Here is a 21775-nt window from a genome sequence, read left to right as displayed (position 1 = left end):
GGATGGACAAGAGGCTGAAGTCAGAGGAAAGGAGAGTTTGGCAGGGAGAATGCTTGTAGGACTGGAGGAAGTTACAGAGATAGGAAGGGGCAAGGCCATGAAGGGATTTAAACAAGAGGGTGAGAATTTTACCTTTTCAGCACTTGGGAGACTAGGAGCCAATATAGGTCAACGAAGACAGGTGTAATGGGTGAGTTGGGCATGGGCAGGATAGATAGAATTTTGAATGAGGTAATGTTTATGGAGCGTGCAGGGTGAAAGGCCAGCCAGCAGAGCACCGGTGTAATCGAGTCTAGAGACACCAAATGGGCTGCAGATAGGCTGAGGTAGGGGTCGAGGCAGGTGTTGATACAAAAGTGGACTCCAGAGATAGGGTGGGAAGAGAAGCCATTATTAGAGATGCTTTGGCTATGAGTGGTGAGGTAAGAATGGAACCAAGCGAGGGCAGTCCGACTGAACTGGACAACAGAGGAGAGGCATTGGAGAAAGATCATGTTAATCTACTGTGTTGAAGGCTGCAGAGAAGACAAGGAAGGATAATGTACCATAACCACAGAGAATGTCATTCATTTTAGCCCAATATGTGCACTTCTGTTGCTGAACACAGCCAAATTTCTTCAAATAAAATTAAAATTAATTTTACAAGTTCTAAAACCTCTCTTCAGCAGAGTATGCTGGGACTGTGTAACTGAGTGGTTCAAGCCCTCAGTTCCTCATTACTGATCCTAGCTGTGCCAATAGCGGAAAGCTTCAAATGGAAATGAGGCACACTTCCAGAGGTGGGTGGAAATAAACAAATACAAAAGAAAAAGTCTACACTCACATGCCACTGAAATTAGTATTGTTGGAGGGCTAGGTTTGTGTGATACATCATGGGGAGGGTGCGGGAAAGAGAAGAGGAAGAATGAAAAAAGAAATTTAAGAAAAGAAATGCTTATGATGATTCAGGAGCCCACAAACCTGTAATACTGCATGTGCCATAACAGCAAATAAACTAGTTCTCCAATGACTAATGAGCTTCTCCGCCCCACGTTGCTTCAATTCAATTAGTGGATGTGGTGTATTTGGACTTTCAGAAGGCTTTCGATAAGGTCCCGCATAAGAGATTAGCGTGTAAAGGGATTGGGGGTAAGGTACTGTCTTGGATAAAGAACTGGTTGGCAGACAGGAAACAAAGAGTTGGAATAACCGGGTCTTTTTCCGAGTGGCAGGCAGTGACTACTGGGGTACCGCAGGGATCGGTACTAGGACTCCAGCTATTCACAATACAGGAAACTCTTTTGTATTCGGCACCGACGGGACTGGGATGGTGCCGGTTGATTAAAAATTCCGGATAACGGAGAGGTATATCTAGCGAGGCTATTTTTAACAAACAAAAATAAAAAAATCAAGAAATGTTCAGTATAATTGGGTACTCATCTACAGTGACTTCTGACAGCGCCAAGAAGCCGAGTAATGGCAGTTTTGAGAACTACCCCCACTGACTAACTCGGCCACCGCGGGAGACTCGGACTCGGCAACATTGCCGGTTAGAGAGGTGTTTTTTCAGAGTATGAATTTTGCCGGTTATTAGAGAATTCCGGATATTTAGGTGCCGTTTAAATGAGAGTTTCCTGTATATATAAATGATCTAGACAAGGGAACTAGATGTAATATCTCCAAGTTTGCAGACAACACAAAGCTGGGTGGGCGTGTGTGCTGTGAGGAGGATGCAGAGAAACTCCAGTACGATTTGGACAGGTTGGGTGACTGGGCAGATGCATGGCAAATGCGGTATAATGTGGATAAATGCGAGGTTATCCACTTTGGTGGCAAAAACAGGATGACAGGTTATCTGAACGGCAATAGATTGGGAAAAGGGGAAGTGCAACGAGACCTGGGTGTCCTTGTGCACCAGTCGCTGAAGGTAAGCATGCAGGTGCAGCAGGTGGTTAAGAAGGCAAATGGTATGTTGGCCTTCATAGCGAGAGGATTCGAGTACAGGAGCAAGGATGTCTTGCTGCAGTTGTACAGGGTCTTGGTGAGACCACATCTGGAGTATTGTGTGCAGTTTTGGTCGCCTTATCTGAGGAAGGATAATCTTGCCATGGAGAGAGTGCAGCGAAGATTCACCAGACTGATTCCTGGGATGGCAGGAATGACGTATGAGGAGAGATTGGGTCGATTAGGCTTATATTCGCTAGAGTTTAGAAGAATGAGAGGGGATCTCATTGAAACTTATAAAATTTTAACAGGATTAGACAGACTAGATGCAGGAAGGATATTCCCGATGGCAGGGGAGTCCAGAACCAGGGGTCACAGTCCAAGGATAAGGGGTAAGCCATTTAGGACTGAGATGAGGAGGTATTTCTTCACCCAGAGAGTGGTGAACCTGTGGAATTCTCTGCCACAGAGGGCAGTTGAGGCCAATTCATTAAATATATTCAAGAAGGAGTTGGATATATTTCTTAAGGCTAAAGGGATCAAGGGAGAAAGCAGGGACAGGGTACTGAATTTCCCTGTGCCTCTTTAGTCTTGATAAAGGGTTTTGACCCGAAACGTTGACTCTAATTTCTCTCCACGGATGTTGCCTGGCATGCTGAGTTTTTCCAGCATTTTCTATTGTTATATTGAATTTGGATAATCAGCCATAATCTCATTAAATGGCGGAGCGGGCTCGAGGGGCCGAATGGCCTACTCCTGCTCCTATCTTCTATGAGACACATGCTCATGTCCTGCCCTCACTGACAACTACTGCTCCTTAAAGCTCTAGATTTTAACAAATGATTTAAACTCTCTTTATTTTAAACCACATTAATAATGATTAAGAGAATGCCAAAATTGATACAGTAACAGAGTGCAGATTAGCATTACAGATCAGTTTGAATAAATCAGTTTTCAAAGCTAGTCTTTACCTACAAATTATTTTAATGTATTACAGACACAGTGATGCACTGGCTGCACAGCAAAGGGTCCTCTCAGCCATTACTAAAAGTCTGAAATACAAGTAAATATTACCATGATATGAAGGCAAAGTTCTTCCAGGGGTACTCGTAAGATTTCTGGGACAGAATAATCTATGAAATTGTCATATCTGGAGAAATAAAGCAAACTATGTTACTCCTTAAAAATATGGGACCCAACTTAAAATTAAAACAACTTTGTTAATAGGCAGATATTTTATACTGGAAACGCAACAGTAGTAAAGCTAATTCCAAGTATTAAAAATATTTTCAAAGCAAGCCTATCTATACAATTAAAAGTCTTTCATCTGGAGTGCAAATAACGCACAAATGTGTCCGTGAGGCAAAAAGTCCTAATTAGCTCCAATAAATTAAAAACAAATTACTGCTGACGTAATAATACTGATTGCCTGCAATATGACTACACAAGTAGCAAAATTATGAATCTCCAAGCAGCGAAAATGTACAAAGAACAAGCAGCAAGCACCACAAAAACAACCAATAAAATTGCTTAAAAAATACAATAAATTCAGTGGCCATCTTAGTTCTTAGATCTAATAATTTAACAAAAGAAAACACTAAACTTACTCTTACCCATGTAGTTGACTTTGCTGTGTTGGAAACCCATGCAACATTTCTTTTCTCGGGGCTGGGAACCAAGTGCTGCTTTATTCTCTCAGCTAATATTGTGTACCTGAGGATTCCCTGAATGAAGAGCTCAACGTAATGGCCAATTCCCAAAATGTATCTGAGACATTCGGTGGCAAGGACTCTGCGGATAACACCCAGAATGCACTGGTTTCACTCCACTGACTATAACTCTCTCAACATGGCTCAAGGCTACCAACTACTCAATCTAATGGACAAGGCAGAGCTTAAAAAAAGTCATGAAGGCTCTTCATAAAAAAAACCTCATTCTTTCATGATAGACTTTTGTTTTGTTTTAAGGCATACAACACATTTTAAGATAGTAAAACATTGGAATTTATGATTGCTAGCAAGACTGGCCAACTTGCTGTTTGTAAGTCCTCCCAACTCCAAGAGTTGGAAAAAGCCCAACAGCACTAAAACCCAGAGGAAGTCATAAGTGAATACTTCTGATGGTAGCTTTCAACATGTTTTATAGAAAAGCATGATGTTTTGAACATTATCTGATATGACAAGCAAAACAAATGCAACTATATACATGGGTTTGTAATATATAATGCAATAATAAGAGCAAATGTACTATATGTTGCACAGAACCAACCCAGACACTCAACAGCCACCATCCCAGTCTCAAAATCAAGCCTCCACTTCTGAAGTCTGCAATCACCTCTAACCAACCAAATATCAAATAAAAGGATGCCAAACTTGTTCCATCCCTGATTGAACTTGGGCTTCTCATCCTCCTCTAGCTCCCAATCTGTACCCCTGGCCCTGCAATGTATTCCTCCCATTCCCAATGAATGCTCACGTCTTTCGGATGAGACGTTAAATCAAGGACTCATCTGCTCTCAGGTGGATGCAAGAAATCCCATGGCACTACTTTGAAGAGGAGCAGGGGAGTTATCCCCAGCGTCCTGGCCAATATTTATCCCTCAATCAACATCGCTAAAGACAGAATATCTGGTCATTATCACATTGCTGTTTGTGGGAGCTTGCTGTGTGCAAATTTGCTGCTGCATTTCCTATATTACAACAGTGACTACACTTCAAAAAAAAAGTACTTCATTGGCTGTAAAGCACATTGAAACGTCCAGTGGTCACGAAACGTGCTATATAAATGCAACTCTTCCTTTCTCCAGTGCTCCAGTCCTCACCGAGCTGCTCCACTTTCCCTGGAGCAATATTGTGGGAGACATGCTACTTTGTTAAAATTACAAATTTAAAAAGACAAAAATTGAAAATCTTTCTCACTACTAAAATCTTAGATTAAAAAGTACATTACTGTTTTAGACACGAGTAATGTTACAGATTTTCTGAGTATTCACCTTGCTTGTGTGTACAAACGGAAACAGAATCCCTCTCTGACACGCCCAGCTCGACCCTGCCTCTGAAGAGCATTGGCTTTGCTGATAAAGGTCTCCACCAACGAGCTCATCTGGCTACTTTCATGATACCTACAAACATTTAAAATGTGTGTATATTTATACAAACATGTAGCCTGTTATTTTAAAAGCTATGAAAAATATTCAGTACTTGGATAATTTAATATTGATGTCATTCAGTTGCATATATTGGGCTGGAATCTGCAGTCTCTGACGGCATACTCTGAGTACGCCATCGTAATCCATTTCAAAGGCCCAGCAACATCCAGGCGCATGCGCGAAATCCGGAACTTGCGATCTGGCAAGGTATGCCTCGATAGATCATCCGAACTGACTGGAAACACTGTATTGCTGGTGCAGAATTGGGCTATTTACCCAACAACTGCCCAGCAATTGCCCACAAAACTCTTATGGCTGGTAAATGCAGGTGTAGGGCCTGCTTTCATCAGTGTAAGGGTACATATAAACCTCAAATTAAACATTTAAAAATAAAAAATGATGCACATACACAATAAATTAGTTCATGCAAATATTGGCCTGGATTAAGATGTTTAAAATTATTTTAAAATATAATTTTTATTGAGGTTGGTGTAATGAAGGGACTTATGAATAAAATTGAAATTCAATACATTTAGATTTATTAGAATTGTGTAAATTGTTTAATTATTTGGGGATTATATTGCATCTCATTTGTGAATGACTGCAATGGAATCCTCCTTTGTGATTGGAAGACTGTGCCCACATGATCCTAGGGATGCTTCTGAATCGCCTGTGCCCCTAGGATCTGTGGGCCTTTACGCAGATGTCCGCCTGGAGGCCAGAGACCGGGACTCTCCACAACCTGGACGCAGGTTCAGATTTGTTTCGCAGGTCGGAGGCGTACACTGGAGATACGCTTCCGACCACAATTCCTACCCCAATATGTATTGCAGAACAGATTACTATTTAATACTTTAGCCTTAAGTAATGACAAAAATTGAGAATTGTTTGCAATTATACTGCTTTGTATTTGTAAGACAGTTTTAAACATATTTTATAACTTTTATTGAACTATAAAATCTGAAAGGCAGCTACAACCCAGTCAGTGTTTAAAAGAATGTTGACAAAATACCTGGTTGTAAACAAACCTGTTTTCTTTAGTCTTTCCAGAATCAATGACAAAGACAACATCGGGTATTGTGATACCCGTTTCTGCAATGTTTGTTGCCAAAACAATCTGAAAAGTGAAGGATTAGACAATTAAATCATCAGCTACAAACGATTTCATCATCTTTCCCGCATTAAATTTCAACTTATACCACCATCCTGCAGCCTTCAGTTGTGATAAACAACTCGACCACAAAATACCTTATGGTTTGCTGAAAGTTAGATACAATTTTTAAACACAGAACCAATAATTGACGTAAATAAAACTATGCACCAATTCAATGACCATTCATGTCCATATGTCATTTATATCATAGCAAAATACTGCGGATGCTGGAAATCCGAAATAACAACAGAAAACGCTGGAAAAACTCAGCAGGCCAGGCAGCATCCGTGGAGAGAGAAACAGAGTTAACGTTTCAGGTCGAAGACCTTTCGTCAGAACTGGAAAAAAGCAGGAAATGGAAAGCAAGTTTAGGGGCTGGGAAAAGGGGGAGGGGATGAAAGAACAAAAGGGAAGGTCAGTGATAGGATAGAAAGCAGGAGAGATTAAGAGACATTGAGAGACATTAAGAGATATTCAAGGCAAGAGGAGGTGGTAATGGGACAGGTTAAGGAACAAAGGATGACTCTAGATGACGTGTGAATTGCACTGGCAGAATGAAGGACAGCTGCCATGTGGGAGGGAAGAAAAAAAGGCCAAACAAAAAGTGTGGATAAAAAAGAGAAAATATATATATGTGATAGGTGCCGAGGTTATGATCTGAAATTGTTGAACTCTATGTTGAGTCCAGAGGGCTGTGGAATGTCTAATTGAAAGATGAGGTGCTGTTCCTCATCTCCATTTGGACCATGACCCCACTACCGAACATCAAGCCACCGTTTCCAAGACTGTCACTGACCTCATCTCCTCTGGAGATCTTCCCCCCCACGGCCGCCAACCTCATAGTTCCCCAACCCCGCACAGCCCGCTTCTACCTCCTTCCCAAGATCCACAAACAGGGCTGCCCTGGTAGACCCATCGTTTCAGCCTGTTCTTGCCCCACGGAACTTATCTCTTCCTATCTCGACTCTATTTTTTCTCCTTGTCCAGTCACTTACCACCTACATCCGCAACTCTTCCGACGCCCTCCGCCACTAACAGTTTCCAGTTTCCCAGCCCCGACCACCTCCTTTTCACTATGGATGTACAATCCCTCTACACCTCCATCCCCCACCAGGAAGGCCTGAGGGCACTCCGCTTCTTCCTTGAACAGAGGCCCAACCAGTCCCCATCCAGGTGAGGACAAGGGGAACTCTATCATGGTTCCGGGAGGGAGGGGCAGGGGTGAGGGCAGAAATGCGGGAGATAGAATGGACATGGTCGAGAGCCGTGTTAAACACAGTAGAAGGGAATCCTCGGTTGAGGAAAAAGGAAGACATGTCAGAAGCACTGGTATGGAAGGTGGCATCGTCGAAGCAGATGCGGCGGAGACGGAGAAACTGGGAGAATGGAATAGAGTCCTTACAGGAGGCGGGGTGGGAGGAAGTGTAGTCCAGGTAGCTGTGGGAGTCAGTGGGATTGTAGTAAATGTTTGTCAATAACCTATCCCCAGAGATGGAGACGGAGAAGTCGAGGAAGGGAAGGGAAGAGTCGGAGATGGACCATGTGAAGGTGAGGGAAGGGTGGAAATTGGAAGCAAAGTGAATGACATTTTCTAGCTCGGGGCGAGAGCAGGAAACGGCACTGATACAGTCATCAATGTACCGGAAAAAGAGGTGAGGGAGGGGACCCAAGGACTGGAACAAAGAGTGCTCCACATATCCCCGAAAAGGCAGGCATAGCTAGGATCCATGCGGGTACCCATAGCAACACCTTTGATTTGGAGGAAATGAGTGGAGTCAAAGGAGAAGTTGTTCAATGTGAGAACGAGTTCAGCCAGGCGGAGGAGGGTGGTGGTGGATGGGGACTGGTTGGGCCTCTGTCATGGTCCAGGTGGAGATGAGGAACAGCACCTCATCTTTCGATTAGGCACTCTACAGCCCTCTGGACTCAACATAGAGTTCAACAATTTCAGATCATAACCTCGGCCCCTATCACATATATATATTTTCTTTTTTTTTATCCACACTTTTTGTTCGGCCTTTTTTTCTTCCCTCCCACATGGCAGCTGTCCTTCATTCTGCCAGCGCAATTCACACTTCATCTAGAGCCATCCTTTGTTCCTTAACCTGTCCCATTACCACCTCCTCTTGCCTTGAATATCTCTTAATGTCTCTCAATGTCTCTTAATCTCTCCTGCTTTCTATCCTATCACTGGCCTTCCCTTTTGTTCTTTCATCCCCTCCCCCTTTTCCCAGCCCCTAAACTAACTTTCCATTTCCTGCTTTTTTCCAGTTCTGACGAAAGGTCTTCGACCTGAAACGTTAACTCTGTTTCTCTCTCCACGGATGCTGCCTGGCCTGCTGAGTTTTTCCAGCGTTTTCTGATGTTTTGTCATTTATATCATGTTAAATCCATTCATTTAAAAAAAGTCAGACTGAACTTTCCACCTCTTCCAGTGAGCCAGCATATCACTCATTACAAAATATATTACCCAGCCATGAAAAATTACTATTTTCTTTATAGCGTTTACTAACTTTGGGGCAAAATGGATTTATTTTTATTACAATGCCTTCCAAAAGGTTAGATAGGAACAGAAAACACTGAATGAAGTTGTAAATGAAAACGTCTTCATCAGTGACCAAAAGATCAGGTTTGCCATTCACCCTTGTGGTCGCAGTAGCAAGGGAAGCCTTCGGAGTCATTGGGCAGAAGTGGTGATAAATTGGTTCTTTTCCTTAGGGCTGCAGTTGACAAATAAGGATACACACATCCCTGAGACAGTGTCAGCTACCTATAAGAAAAAGTGTCAACACTGCACAAAGCATTTTTAAAATTAGTTTAGAAAAGAGAAACAAGCTAGTAAGGAAATAGATGGGGAAAAAACTGAGGATCTCAAGCTCTCTGGGATCCTTTCCAGGCATAGCCAACATCCAGGGTCGTCAGTTTGAAAACCTATGTCTTAGGTGTATGGTGTTTTCTGTTTAGTTTAATCTTAAGATTTGTGTGTAAACCTCTGGTAAAACCACCAGTTGTCTTCAATTATTTGCTGATCGATTTTCCCTTTGCATAACTTGCATTGGCTCTCCCTTATCAAGAACTATCATATTCTGGCTGGTATTCTTCAAATGAAGCATATGTAGCCATTGTCTAAATATCTATATGCCGTTACTACTTCTGTTTCTGCCACTTCAGTTATGAAGACTGGAGAAATTGGGGCTAATGTAATTGGAATAAAACATTAAGAAGGGATCTGATAAAACCAGACTTACCTTCCTCACCCCTGGTGGTGGGACTGTGAAGGCTGCAGCTTGATCTTGTGATGAAAGGATGGAGTGCAAAGCAATCACTTTGTACCTACAGATTTAGCAACATAAAAATAAACTTATACGAAGATGTCATTTAAAAATAAGAAAATCAGTCTAACAAAAGAAGTAGTCTATCAAGTTCATCTGAGGGAAGGGAAGAAGAGAGCATTTACTTGACACATCCACTCCCTCCCCCAATAACACAACACCCACTCCTCACCCTCCCAGCACGTTAAAAATCACACACCAATTAAAAAAGTATCGAGGTGTTAAGTCAATTTGTGGAGAAGGAACATACACTAATTTGTGAAGAGAGTCCAGAAACTGACCAGAATGTTGTCTATCAAGTTGAGAAATTAAACTCCAGTGGTCAATACAGGTTGAAAAAACTTGAAGGACAAGATACAATAAACAGAATTGAATTTGCATATGGAAACCTAAAAGCAACCTTGGACTATACCTGTGGTATATATCAATGATTTGGACTTAAATGTAGGAAGTATGATTAAGAAGTTTGCAGGTGACACAAAAATTGGTTGTGTGGTTGATAATGAAGAAGAAAGCTGCAGACTACAGGAAGATATCAATGGACTGGTCAGGTGGGCAGAACAGTGGCAAATGGAATTCAATTGGGAGATGTGTGAGGTAATGCATTTGGGGAGGGCTAACAAGGCAAGGGAATACACATTAAATGGTAGGACACTGAGAAATGCAGAAGATCAGAGGGACCTTGGCGTGCATGTCCACAGATCCCTGAAGGTAGCAGGACAGGTAGATAAGGTGGTTAAGAAGGCATACGGGATACTTGCTTTTATTAGCCGAGGCATAGAATATAAGAGCAGGGAGGTTATGCTTGAAATGTATAAAACACTAGTTAGGCTGCAGCTAGAATACTGCGAGCAGTTCTGGTCACCACATTACGGGAAGGATGTGATTGCACTAGAGGGGGTGCAGAGGAGATTTACGAGGATGTTGCTTGGGCTGGGGAATTTTAGCTACAAGGAAAGATTGGATAGGTTGGGGTTGTTTTCTTTGGAACAGGAGGCTGAGGGGAGACCTAATTGAGGTGTATAAAATTATGAGGGGCCGAGATAGAGTGGATAGGAAGGACCTATTTCCCTTAGCGGAAGGGTCAGTAACCAGGTGACATAGATTTAAAGTAATTGGTTGGAAGTTTAGAGGGGATTTGCGGAGACATTTTTTGACCCAGAGGGTGGTGGGGCTCTGGAACTCACTGTCTGAAAGGGTGATTGAAGCAGAGATCCTCATCACATTTAAAAAGTACTTGGATATGCACTTGAAGTGCCATAATCTACAAGGCTACGGACCAAGTTTACTGTGATAATTATGGGCGATTTTAATCTTCATATAGATTGGACAAATCAAATTGACAAGGGTAGACTTGAGGATAAGTTCATATAATGTATTCGGGATGGTTTCTTAGAACAATACGTTGTGGAACCAACCAGAGAGAAGGCTCTTTTAGATCTGGTAATGTGTAATGAGACAGGATTAATTAATGATCTCATAGTAAACGATCCTCTAGGGAAGAGTGATCATAGCATGATAGAATTTCAAATTCAGTTTGAGGGTGAGAAACTTGGCTCTGAAACTAGTGTCCTGAACTTAAATAAAGGCAATTACAAAGGTATGAAGACAGAGTTGGCTAAAGTAGACTGGGAAAATAGAGGGTAAGACGGTAGATAAGCAGTGGCAGACATTTAAGGAGATATTTCATAACTCTCAGCAAAGGTATATTCCAGTGAGAAAGTAAGACTCTACGAGAAGGATGAACCATCCGTGGCTAACTAAGGAATTTAAGGATGGTATCAAATTGAAAGAAAAGGAATACAATGTTATGAAGATTAGTGGTAGACCAGAGGATTGGAAAAATTTTAGAAACCAGCAAAGGATGGCTAAAAAAATAAGAGGCAGAAGATAGATTATGAAAGTAAACTAGCAAAAAATATAAAAACAGACAGTAAGAGCTTCTACAGGTATATAAAAGGGAAGAGAGTAGCTAAAGTAAACGTTGGTCCCTTAGAGAATGGGACTGGGGAATTAATAATGGGAAACAGGGAAATGGCAGAGACTTTGAACAAATATTTTGTATCGGTCTTCACAGTAGAAGACACTAAAAGCATCCCAATAATAATTGATAATCAAGGGGCTATAGGGAAGGAGGAACTTAAAACAATGACTATCACTAGAGAAAAAGTACTAGGCAAACTAATGGGACTAAAAGCTGACAAGTCCCCTGAACCTGATGTCCTACATCCTAGGGTCTTAAAAGAAGTAGCTGCAGAGATAGTGGATGTGTTGGTTGTAAACTACCAAAATTCCCTGGATTCTGGAGGGGTCCCAGTGGATTGGAAAACTGCAAATGTAACACCCCTATTCAAGAAAGGAGGGAGGCAGAAAGCAGGAAACGATAGGCCAGTTAGCCTAACATCTGTCATTGGGAAAATTCTGGAATCCATTATTAAGGAAGTAATAGCAGGGCATTTAGAAAATCATAATAAAACCATGTTGCTTCTGCTTGATTGTAAGAAAGGGAAATCGTGTTTCACAAATTTACTAGAGTTCTTCAAGGATGTAACGAGCAGGGTGGATAAAGGGGAACCAGTAGATGCAGTGTATTTGGATTTCCAGAAGGCATTCGATAAGGTGCCGCATAAAAGGTTACTGTATAAGATAAGACCTCACCGGGTTGGGGGTAATATATTAGCATGGATGGATAGAGGATTGGCTAACTAACAGAAACCAAAGAGTCGGGATAAATGGGTCATTTTCTGGTTGGTAAACTGTAACTAGTGGGGTGCCACAGGTGTAATGTATATACCTTTAAGGGGGGGGGGGGAACTATCTTTTACAGCTCATGTATACTGCAGTACCGGCAGTGACCACACCTGTATATAGCACTGAGTAGTAATCTGTACAGATCAGTTCCAGTGTGAGCCATGTTGAGTAAACACCTGTTGTACCGTTCTCCTGCAGTCTGTGTCTTATTATACACGGACACAACATTGGCGACAAGGCAAGTTCGAACCTACCTGCAACTCTGCATCACCTCCCGGGGATTCGTTCCTGGAGATCAGTGGTTTAGAGGTCAAGGCCAGAGGCTCGGGCGTCGACCACGGGCAACCGCCCAGTCATCCAGCAGAGACTCGAGAATTGCGGGGGAGGCTGTCGAGAGCCAGGCTTGGCTTTCCAGTCGAGGTGGTCCAGCGAAACGGGCTGGCAACAGGTAGTGCGCAGACCCTTCCCGGACAGCGGTGGGCTAGAGCCCGGCCGAGCGGCACAGCAAAGGGCCGAGCAGCGTCAACAGGGGAGAGAGAGAGGGCAGAGTGCACAGGGTGCAGCCGGTGTTCAGGGGCCGAGCAGCGTCGAAGAGAGGGAGAGAGAGACGCACAGGAACCCGCGAGGCGCCGCCATTGCCACGAGAACCGCCGGGAGCGGCGTTGGCAGCAGCGGGGGAGGAAGGAAAGCGCGGGAGACGCCATTTTAAACCACACCCAAAATGCCGAAGAGTGGCAGTATCACCGCATTTGACAATGAAGTCGAAGATTGGACTACATATGTCGAACGAATAGAGGTGTACTGCAAGGCAAATGAGGTGTCAGATGACAAGAAAGCGTCGGTATTGTTAAATTTAATGGGTGCAAAGATGTATGGTTTATTACGAAATCTAGTAACCCCAACGAAGCCAATGGAAAAGAGTTTTGAAGACATAGTAACGATACTACAGGAACATTTAAACCCCACACCGCTGCTGATAGCAGAAAGATTCAAGTTTCACAAACGGAACCAGCATAAGGATGAAAGCAATGCTGATTATTTAACAGAACTGCGCAAACTATCGAAACACTGCCAGTTTGGAGCGGGACTGGCAGATACCTTAAGGGATAAGTTTGTGTGTGGGCTTCAAATTGAAGGAACCCAGAAACGGCTTTTATCTGAAAAGGACCTTACATTGGAAAAGGCTTTCAGCATTGCGGTATCATATGAAGCAGCAGCACAGGGAGCTGCAGAGATACAACAGAGACCGCAAGAATATGGCACAAACGAAATGTCATATGGAACAGAGAAGTGCTATCGCTGCGGCAGAACAACACACGACCAAAATGATTGCTGGTTCAAAGACAAAGTGTGCAGACAGTGTGGAAAAGTAGGACACATAGCACGAGTCTGCAGGTCAGGAAAGAAAACCAGCAATAAGAAACCTACCAAAGAAAAGTACAAGAAGGTACATAAGATGACGGAGAATAGTTCAGACAAACAAAAGAGTGATAGCGACTCCGAAAGCAGGGAACTGAGTTGTCTGAAACTACATAATGTGATCACAACGGAGGATCACCGAACCATTTGGGTCACTCTCAAGATAGCAGGAGTCCAGGTAAAGATGGAATTGGACACAGGATCAGCTCTAACAGTCATAAACCGACGGGACTACGAGCGGCTATTCTCACACATACCCTTGAGAGACACAAAAATTATTTTGAAGACGTACACGGGGCAAAAAGTCTACCCCAAAGGAAAAATAAGGGTGACCGTTATATATAACGGTAAGGAAACACCAAAACTAGACCTGTATGTATTGCAAGATGGAGGACCACCATTACTGGGACGCGAATGGATCCGGAAAATACAACTGGATTGGCATTCCATACAGGCACTGACTGTGGCTGACAAAAAGGATGACAACGTCACACCTGGGTGACTGTCAAAGATCCTAACTAACGCGAAAGAAGTGTTCCAGCAAGGACTCGGAACACTAAAAGGCATGACAGCGACGATTAAAATTGAAGAAAACGCAAGCCCAAAATTTTTTACGGCCAGACCGGTACCTTATGCGATCCGCCCAGCCGTCGAAGCAGAGCTGGAGAGTCTGGAACGTTCAGGTGTACTGTCCAAGGTAGACTGGAGCGAGTGGGCTACGCCCATCATCCCTGTGGTGAAAAAGTCGTTGAGCAGCACGCCTGGGGAACCAAGGAAGGTTCGCATCTGTGGGGACTTTAAGGTAACAGTGAACCCGGTCCTTCACACCATACAATATCCACTTCCGCGGATTGAAGATATTTTCGCCTCACTATCTGGAGGGAAATGCTTCACTAAGATTGATCTGGCCCAGGCGTATCTGCAAATGGAGGTAGAAGAAGCATCAAAAAAATACCTCACAATCAACACCCATAAAGGTCTCTACCAATACAACCAGCTGGTATTCGGGGTAGCATCAGCTCCGGCTATTTGGCAGAGGGCAATGGAACAAGTCCTGCAAGGGATCCCAGGGACCCAGTGTTATTTGGACGACATCCTGGTCACGGGCGAAAATGACAGTGATCACCTTGCCAACCTGGAGCAGGTGCTCACTAGATTGCAGGAATATGGGCTCCGAGCTAACCGCCCCAAATGCGAGTTTTTTAGAAAACAGATCTCGTATTGTGGCCACGTTATCGATAAAGAGGGGTTACATAAGTCCCCAGAGAAGATTGAGGCAGTAGTCAAGGCTCCAGCACCGGAAAATGTGTCACAACTGAGGTCGTTCCTCGGGCTGGTGAACTACTACCATAAGTTCTTGCCAAATTTGTCTACAATGCTACACCCACTGAACACCCTACTGCAAACTGGGATGCCATGGAAGTGGAGTGACGAATGTAGACGAGCTTTCCAGAAGAGCAAAACACTAATCACATCGAAAGAGGTATTGGCCCATTTCAACCCAGCATTACCAATTCGGTTGGCATGTGATGCGTCACCCTACGGCATTGGAGCGGTGCTGTCGCACAAATTCTCGGATGGCTCAGAGAGGCCAATAGCCTTTGCATCACGATCACTAACCTCAGCCGAGCGTAACTAAGCCCAGATTGACAGGGAGGCCCTCAGCCTAGTGTGGGGAGTGAAAAAGTTCAATCACTATCTGCACGGGCAGAAATTCACCTTGCTGACTGATCACCAGCCTCTTGTCTCCATTTTTAATCCGAAGAAGAGCGTTCCGGTGATGACTGCGCAACGACTACAAAGATGGTCACTTTTTCTAGGGGCGCACCACTATGAGATTGAATATAAGGGCACGAAACAGCATGGAAATGCTGATGGGCTATCACGCCTGCCATTGCCTACTGCGGAGGAAGCACCAGCAGTGGATCCTGTCGAAATATTCCATTCGACTATAGTTGAATACCTACCGGTAACTAACGCTTGTATTGAAAAGGAAAGCCGAAATGACCCGACACTGTCTCGGGTATATGATTTGACGGTGAAGGGATGGCCAGCACATGGTGACTCACTGTTGCCAGCATTCTCGACAAGGAGAGAACAGCTGTCAGTGTGCCGGGGGACCTTGATGTGTGGATCCCGAGTGGTAATTCCACCCAAGTTAAGGGATAGAGTGCTCAATGAGCTTCATGAGGGTCATCTGGGAGGGGTAAAAATGAAAAGCCTAGCCAGGGTTTATGTGTGGTGGCCGGGAATCGATAAACAAATCGAGGACCTGACCAAGAGCTGCTCAGGATGCCAGAAAGTCCAAAATGCACCACCACAGGCCCCTCTACACCCATGGGAGTGGCCCTCATCTCCATGGCAACAGGTGCATATTGATTTTGCTGGTCCATTCATGGACTCAATGTTTTAATAGCCATGGATGCGCACTCGAAATGGCCTGAGGTCATCAAAATGTCCTCCATCACCACGGAGAAAACTATTGCAGTCCTACGGACCATTTTTGCCAGGAATGGCTTGCCAGAACAGATTTGCTCCGACAACGGACCACAGTTTGTGTCCGAAGAGTTCCGGAGGTTCTTGAAAAAGAATGGGGTAAGGCATTACACATCCGCCCCGTATCATCCAGCCACAAATGGATTGGCTGAGAGGTTCGTACAAACCTTTAAGAAGGCAATAAAGGCTATGTATAATGACAACATTCCACTGCAGCACAAGGTGGACAATTTCCTGTTCGCCTACTGGAATGCGACACATGCAGTCACCAACCAGGCCCCAGCCATGATGTTCTTTAACCGAAGGTTAAGATCTCGCCTGGATTTGCTCAGACCAAACGTACGAAGAGATGTTGAGAGTAAGCAATTCCAGCACATCCATGAGAAGCCAACAAGGAGCTTCAATGTAGGGCAACCAGTCTTGGCCCGCAACTACCGAACAGAAAAATGGCAGCCAGGAACGATATGCACACGGCAGGGCCCACTAATGTACACAGTGGACGTTGGGGAGAACATCGTGAGACACCATGCTGACCAGATCCTAGAGTCACAGGAACAAGTCAACCCCATACCTCGCCCATACGTACCTGGTGATGAACCCGACGTACAGGTCGCATCTGCCCCAGAAACAGTAGCATCGGAAACTGATGAACCAACCGACGACAGGGGGCCAGAATCGCCTCCACACCAAGAGCAAGACACTCGGGAAAGGCGCTATCCAGAAAGGATCAGGAAGCCTCCCCAAAGACTGAATATATAAATAGACTATTTTCAGCTAATGTTGCATGTTAAAAGTGTTAATTGTAATTAGTTTGATATTTAATTGTTAAATGAGTGTTACGGTACTGTTAATCTAAAAAGGGGAGGAATTGTAATGTATATACCTTTAAGGGAGGAACTATCTTTTACAACTCATGTATACTGCAGTACCGCAGTGAGCACACCTGTATATAGCACTGAGTAGTAATCTGTACAGATCAGTTCCAGTGTGAGCCACGTTGAGTAAACACCTGTTGTACCGTTCTCCTGCAGTCTGTGTCTTATTATACACGGACAGAACAACAGGGATCAGTGCTGGGGCCTCAACTATTTACAATCTATATTAATGACTTGAATGAAGGGACAGTGTGCACTGTAGCTAAATTTGCTGATGATACAAAGACAGGTGGGAAAGCAAGTTGTGAGGAGGACACAAAGGGGTCGATTTTCCTGGAGCCGTCAGGCAGGGTTTCAGGCGTGGCGGGGGGGAAATCCCGATTTCAGGGGTCCCGACACCATCCTGCCCAAAACCCACCTCCACATAAGTTTCAGGGGAGGCGGATACCCGCCGATCCGAGGCGGGAAGGGATTAGTGCCAATTAACTGCCTGTTAACAGGTGGTTAACAGGCAGTTTTTAGCCTAACCCCTATTTTGAGGGGTGTCGTGTGGGATTCCCGACGGCTCCAAACCACGCCAGGTTAGAGCAGGCGGGCCATCGGGTTGAAGGACTTGGAGGGGTCGCGATGTCGGTATTCAGGTGAGTGATGGGTGCATGAGTGCAAAGGTAAGTGTGTTTGGTGTGTCTAAAGTGTGTGAAGAAGTTTAAATTACCTGTATTTACCTTAACAGCCTTTCCTCTTCTAGGTTTCGGGAGTCCATCACTTAGCCGGCACTGAAAGCAAAATGGCTGCGAGCTGTCAAAAGTGACCGCCTTCAGCTTTCATTGCCGGTGAGACTTCTAACTGAGTCTGTGTAGAAGGACTCAGGTTAGAAGTCAGACTGTCAGTGTTTGACAGCTTCAAACAGCTGTTAAACACTGATATTTCATCTGTCAAGACCTCTTGACAGATGAAATTTCAGTCTGTGACATCACCTGTTGCTGGGTGGCCCTTAATTGGCCTGCTTAGCCCGCTGGGCGGGCTTAACAAGGTCAATCAAGGGAAAATCGTGTGGATTGGCCAAACGTCGATGTAGGCGGGACTAAAACCCGAAAGTTGTAGTCCCGCCTCCTTCCCGACAGCTTTATGAAAATTTACCCCAGAGTCTGCAAAGGGATATAGATAGGTTAAGTGAGTGGGTAAAACATTTGCAGATGGAGTATAATGTGGGAAAATGTGAGGTTATCCACTTTGGTAGGAAAAATAAAAAAGCAAATTATTTAAATGGAGAGATTACATGATGCTGCGGTACAGAGGGATTTGGGGGTCCTCGTACATGAAACACAAAAAGTTAGCATGCAGGTACAGCAAGTAATTAGGAAGGGAAATGGAATGTTTGCCTTTATTGCAAGGGGGATGGAGTATAAAAGTAGGGAAGTCTTGCTACACCTGGAGTACTGCGTGCAGTTTTGGTCTCCTTATTTAAAGAGGGATATACTTGCATTGGAGGCAGTTCAGAGAAGGTTCACTAGGTTAATTCCTGAGATTAAGGGGTTGTCTTATGAAGAAAGGTTGAGCCTATACTCATTGGAGTTTAGAAGAATGTGAGGTGATCTTATTAAAACATAAGTTTCTGAGGGGGCTCGACAGGGTAGATGGAGGGACTTTGTTTCCCCTCGTGGGGGAATCCAAAACTAGGGGGCACAATTTTAAAACGGAGATGAGGAATTTCTTCTCTTAGAGGGTCATGAATCTTTGGAATTCGCTACCCGAGAGCGCTGTGGAGGCGGAGTCATTGAATATATTCAAGGCGGAGATAGACATATATTTGAGCTACAGGGGAGTCAAGGGTTATGGGGAGCGGGCGGGAAAGTGCCGTTGAGGCCAAGATCAGATCAGCCATGATCTTATTGAATGGCGGGGCATTCAAGGGCCGAATGGCCTATTCCTGCTCCTATCTCTTATGTTCTTATGTTCTAAGTGCTGGAAAGTGGGATTAGGGTGGATAGCTCTATCAGCTGGCATGGACAAGATGGGCCGAATGGTTTCCTTCTGTGCTGTAAATTTCTATGATTCTATGATTAACAGTAGATATAACTAGCCAATGTGGCAAAGCAATTCAAATATATATCTGGAAATAGAGCCAGAGTATTAGAATATACCTACAGAGGTCGTGTTAATGCTTTACAATACACTAGTCAGAACACATTTAGAATATCATGTACAATTTCAGTAATCATACCAAAGAGAAAAACTATAAATCTTAGGCTCAGTAGTAGCACAAGGTCATGGGTTCAATCCCCACCCCAGTGGCCTGAGCACATAATCTAGGCTGAACGCCAGTACATTACTGAGGGAGTGCTGTACTGTTGGAGGCCACGTCTTTCCTCTCAGGGACGTAAAATATTCCATGGCACTTTTCAAAGAAGGGAAGTTCTCCCAGTGTGCTGGCCAATAATTAACTCTCAATCAACATCACTAAAAATATATTATCTGGTCATTTACCTCTTTGCTGTGTGCAAATTGGTTGCTATGTTTCCCTACATTACAACAGTGACTACCCTTGGAAAGTACTTAATTTTCTGTGAAGCACTTTGGGGTGTCCTGAGGACATGAAAGGCATAATATAAATGTAAGCTCTTTCTTTCTTGGATAACACACACCACTTGAACCACTCACTGTTTACAATACACAAGACAAAAGTACATGTTGTAATGAAGACACTGTAGTTCATCACAGTATACATTATGCACCTTGAGGTAACTGGCAGATTTTGAAAATGCTTGGAAAGGATGAAGTTGAAAAGGGACCACGGGGTTTGGCTGTGTCAGGGGGTACGTGCCTGAGGCTCTTGCAATTATGACGGTGGGCCTTGAAGAACTCTGACATGGGCCTTTGTGGAATAATGGGGGTTGCTAGCTTGTGGTCCCCCTCTGACTTTCTTGAGGGGTGATCTGGGCCTATATACGTGGGCTATATGCGTTTCCAGGAACGAGTTCCCGACTGCCTATTATTTCCCCATAGTTCCCACAGGTGCATCACCTATGTTTGCTGAGGGAAGGCAAACATCATCATGCAACTAGTAGTGACAGCTGCGCTTGTCTATGTGGTGCAGGGGAGAAAATCAGTGCTTAATGGGCAAGCCCAACAGACAGGAGCTCAGATTTGTAATGACCGAGTGGCCAGTCTATGGACGTACAAATATTTGCCCAAAAAGGCTAAATGAGAAGCAGGGTCAGAACATCTGCAGCAGTGCACCCCTCTGGCCTCAGCCCCTCCATTATTCGTGCCCAGGAAGGAATCTGTGGACCTAGGGATGTGGTACGTTTGATCCATTATTTTGATCTGGCCATTGCACATTCTGGTTAGCACTGTTGCCTCACAGCGCCAGAGACCCGGGTTCAAATCCGGCCTCAGGCGACTGTCTGTGTGGAGTTTGCACATTCTCCCCGTGTTTGCGTGGGTTTCCTCCGGGTGCTCCGGTTTCCTCCCACAGTCCAAAGATGTGCGGGTTAGGTTGATTGGCTATGATAAATTGACCCTTAGTGTTAGGGGGATTAAATACGTGAGGTTACGGGGATAGGGTGGGATATGTGTCGGTGCAGGCTCGATGGGCCGAAATGGCCTCTATCTGCACTGTGGGGTTTGTGTGTGATTTCTGTGTGTGCTGCAGGTCAGGGGAGGGCCTATATCCATACTGCTCTCCATTCTTTCCATGTCACCTGCAGTTTAGGTCTCGCTCCCCAGATTTCTTGAAGACTGTGTGTGTTATTTTTTGATCCAGAAGCAAACGTGGTGAAAATATATTTCTGGGGATTTACATTCACCTCAAAATCAGAAAGTTGAGGGTTCAACTCTTGGGTACATAATCAAGGCTGACACTTCAGTACAGTATTAAGAGGAGTGCTGCATTGTTTTAGGTGGTGTCTTTCAGATGAACCCAAGGTCCTGCCCATCAACTCAGGTAGACATTGTTTGAAGAGCAGAGAATTATCCCAGTGTCCTGGCTAACATCACCAAAAATAGATTTCTGCTCATTCATCTTGTATGCTCTGTGATATGTTATGTGCAAATTAGCTGCTCCTTTTACCTACATAACTTCAAAAGTGATCTACTGGTTATAAAGTACTCCGAGATGTCCCAAAGATGTTGAAGGCACAACATAAATTCCAGTTCTTTTTCCAAAGCATCAGCAGATTGGAAAAAGGTTTTTCCAGGTAGATGCACCTTCCATCTAAGCAATGTTGCTGTTATTACCTGATGTTTCTGGGCCTTTGTCAGACTTTTCTTGGTGTCTTTGAAGGGCAGACTGTGTGGGAGAGAATGGGAAGCCTTGATCTCAGTGTTCAGCCAAGGTTATGGGGCAGCCCAGTTCCAGGCCATAACTCCCTGGAGTTGGGATGCCCAATAGCAGTGTCTGAAGTATGCATGATTGAGCCCTCCTTCTTGCTTAGCAAGCTGCAGATGAGACATTTTGAGAGTTTATTGCTTGACCAGAGAAGCCTGGATACAGGTCTCGAGGTCGCTCCACTGGAACCTTGCCTGGTACAATCTGAAACCGGTCGAAGAGGTAGGGAAGTATGGAGTGCAGCATTCTCAGGAGCAATATGGGTAGGTTGTGCTATTTATCCACGTCATCTTGTATGTCCGACAGGGCAAGCAAGCAGTTTTTTTTTTGTACAGGCAGAGTTTAGAA

At 44.2% G+C, this 21775-nt stretch overlaps 1 protein-coding gene across 5 annotated transcripts in view; it reads right to left on the bottom strand.

Annotated features, from left to right (window-relative positions):
* dhx29 (DEAH (Asp-Glu-Ala-His) box polypeptide 29) overlaps nt 1-21775 on the bottom strand; it is a 147917-nt gene that overhangs the window by 48213 nt on the left and 77929 nt on the right. For all 5 annotated transcript variants that reach the window (XR_015074354.1, XM_085972169.1, XM_085972182.1 and 2 more), the window contains 4 exons: nt 9473-9557; nt 6100-6188; nt 4916-5044; nt 2998-3073 (listed from right to left, as the gene is read on the bottom strand). Coding sequence is in view for 4 of the 5 variants with exons in the window: in XM_085972169.1 (XP_085828295.1) it covers nt 2998-3073; nt 4916-5044; nt 6100-6188; nt 9473-9557 (379 nt within the window). In the remaining variant the exon portion in view is untranslated. The remainder of the gene's footprint in view (nt 1-2997; nt 3074-4915; nt 5045-6099; nt 6189-9472; nt 9558-21775) is intronic.

The sequence above is a fragment of the Somniosus microcephalus genome, chromosome 2, assembly GCF_052327205.1.
Source record: "Somniosus microcephalus isolate GS21.2 chromosome 2, FLI_Smic_1.0, whole genome shotgun sequence".
Taxonomy (NCBI): Eukaryota; Metazoa; Chordata; class Chondrichthyes; order Squaliformes; family Somniosidae; genus Somniosus; species Somniosus microcephalus.
The sequence above is the reverse complement of the archived record's forward strand: the minus strand, read 5'-3'. Positions and strand labels throughout refer to the sequence as shown.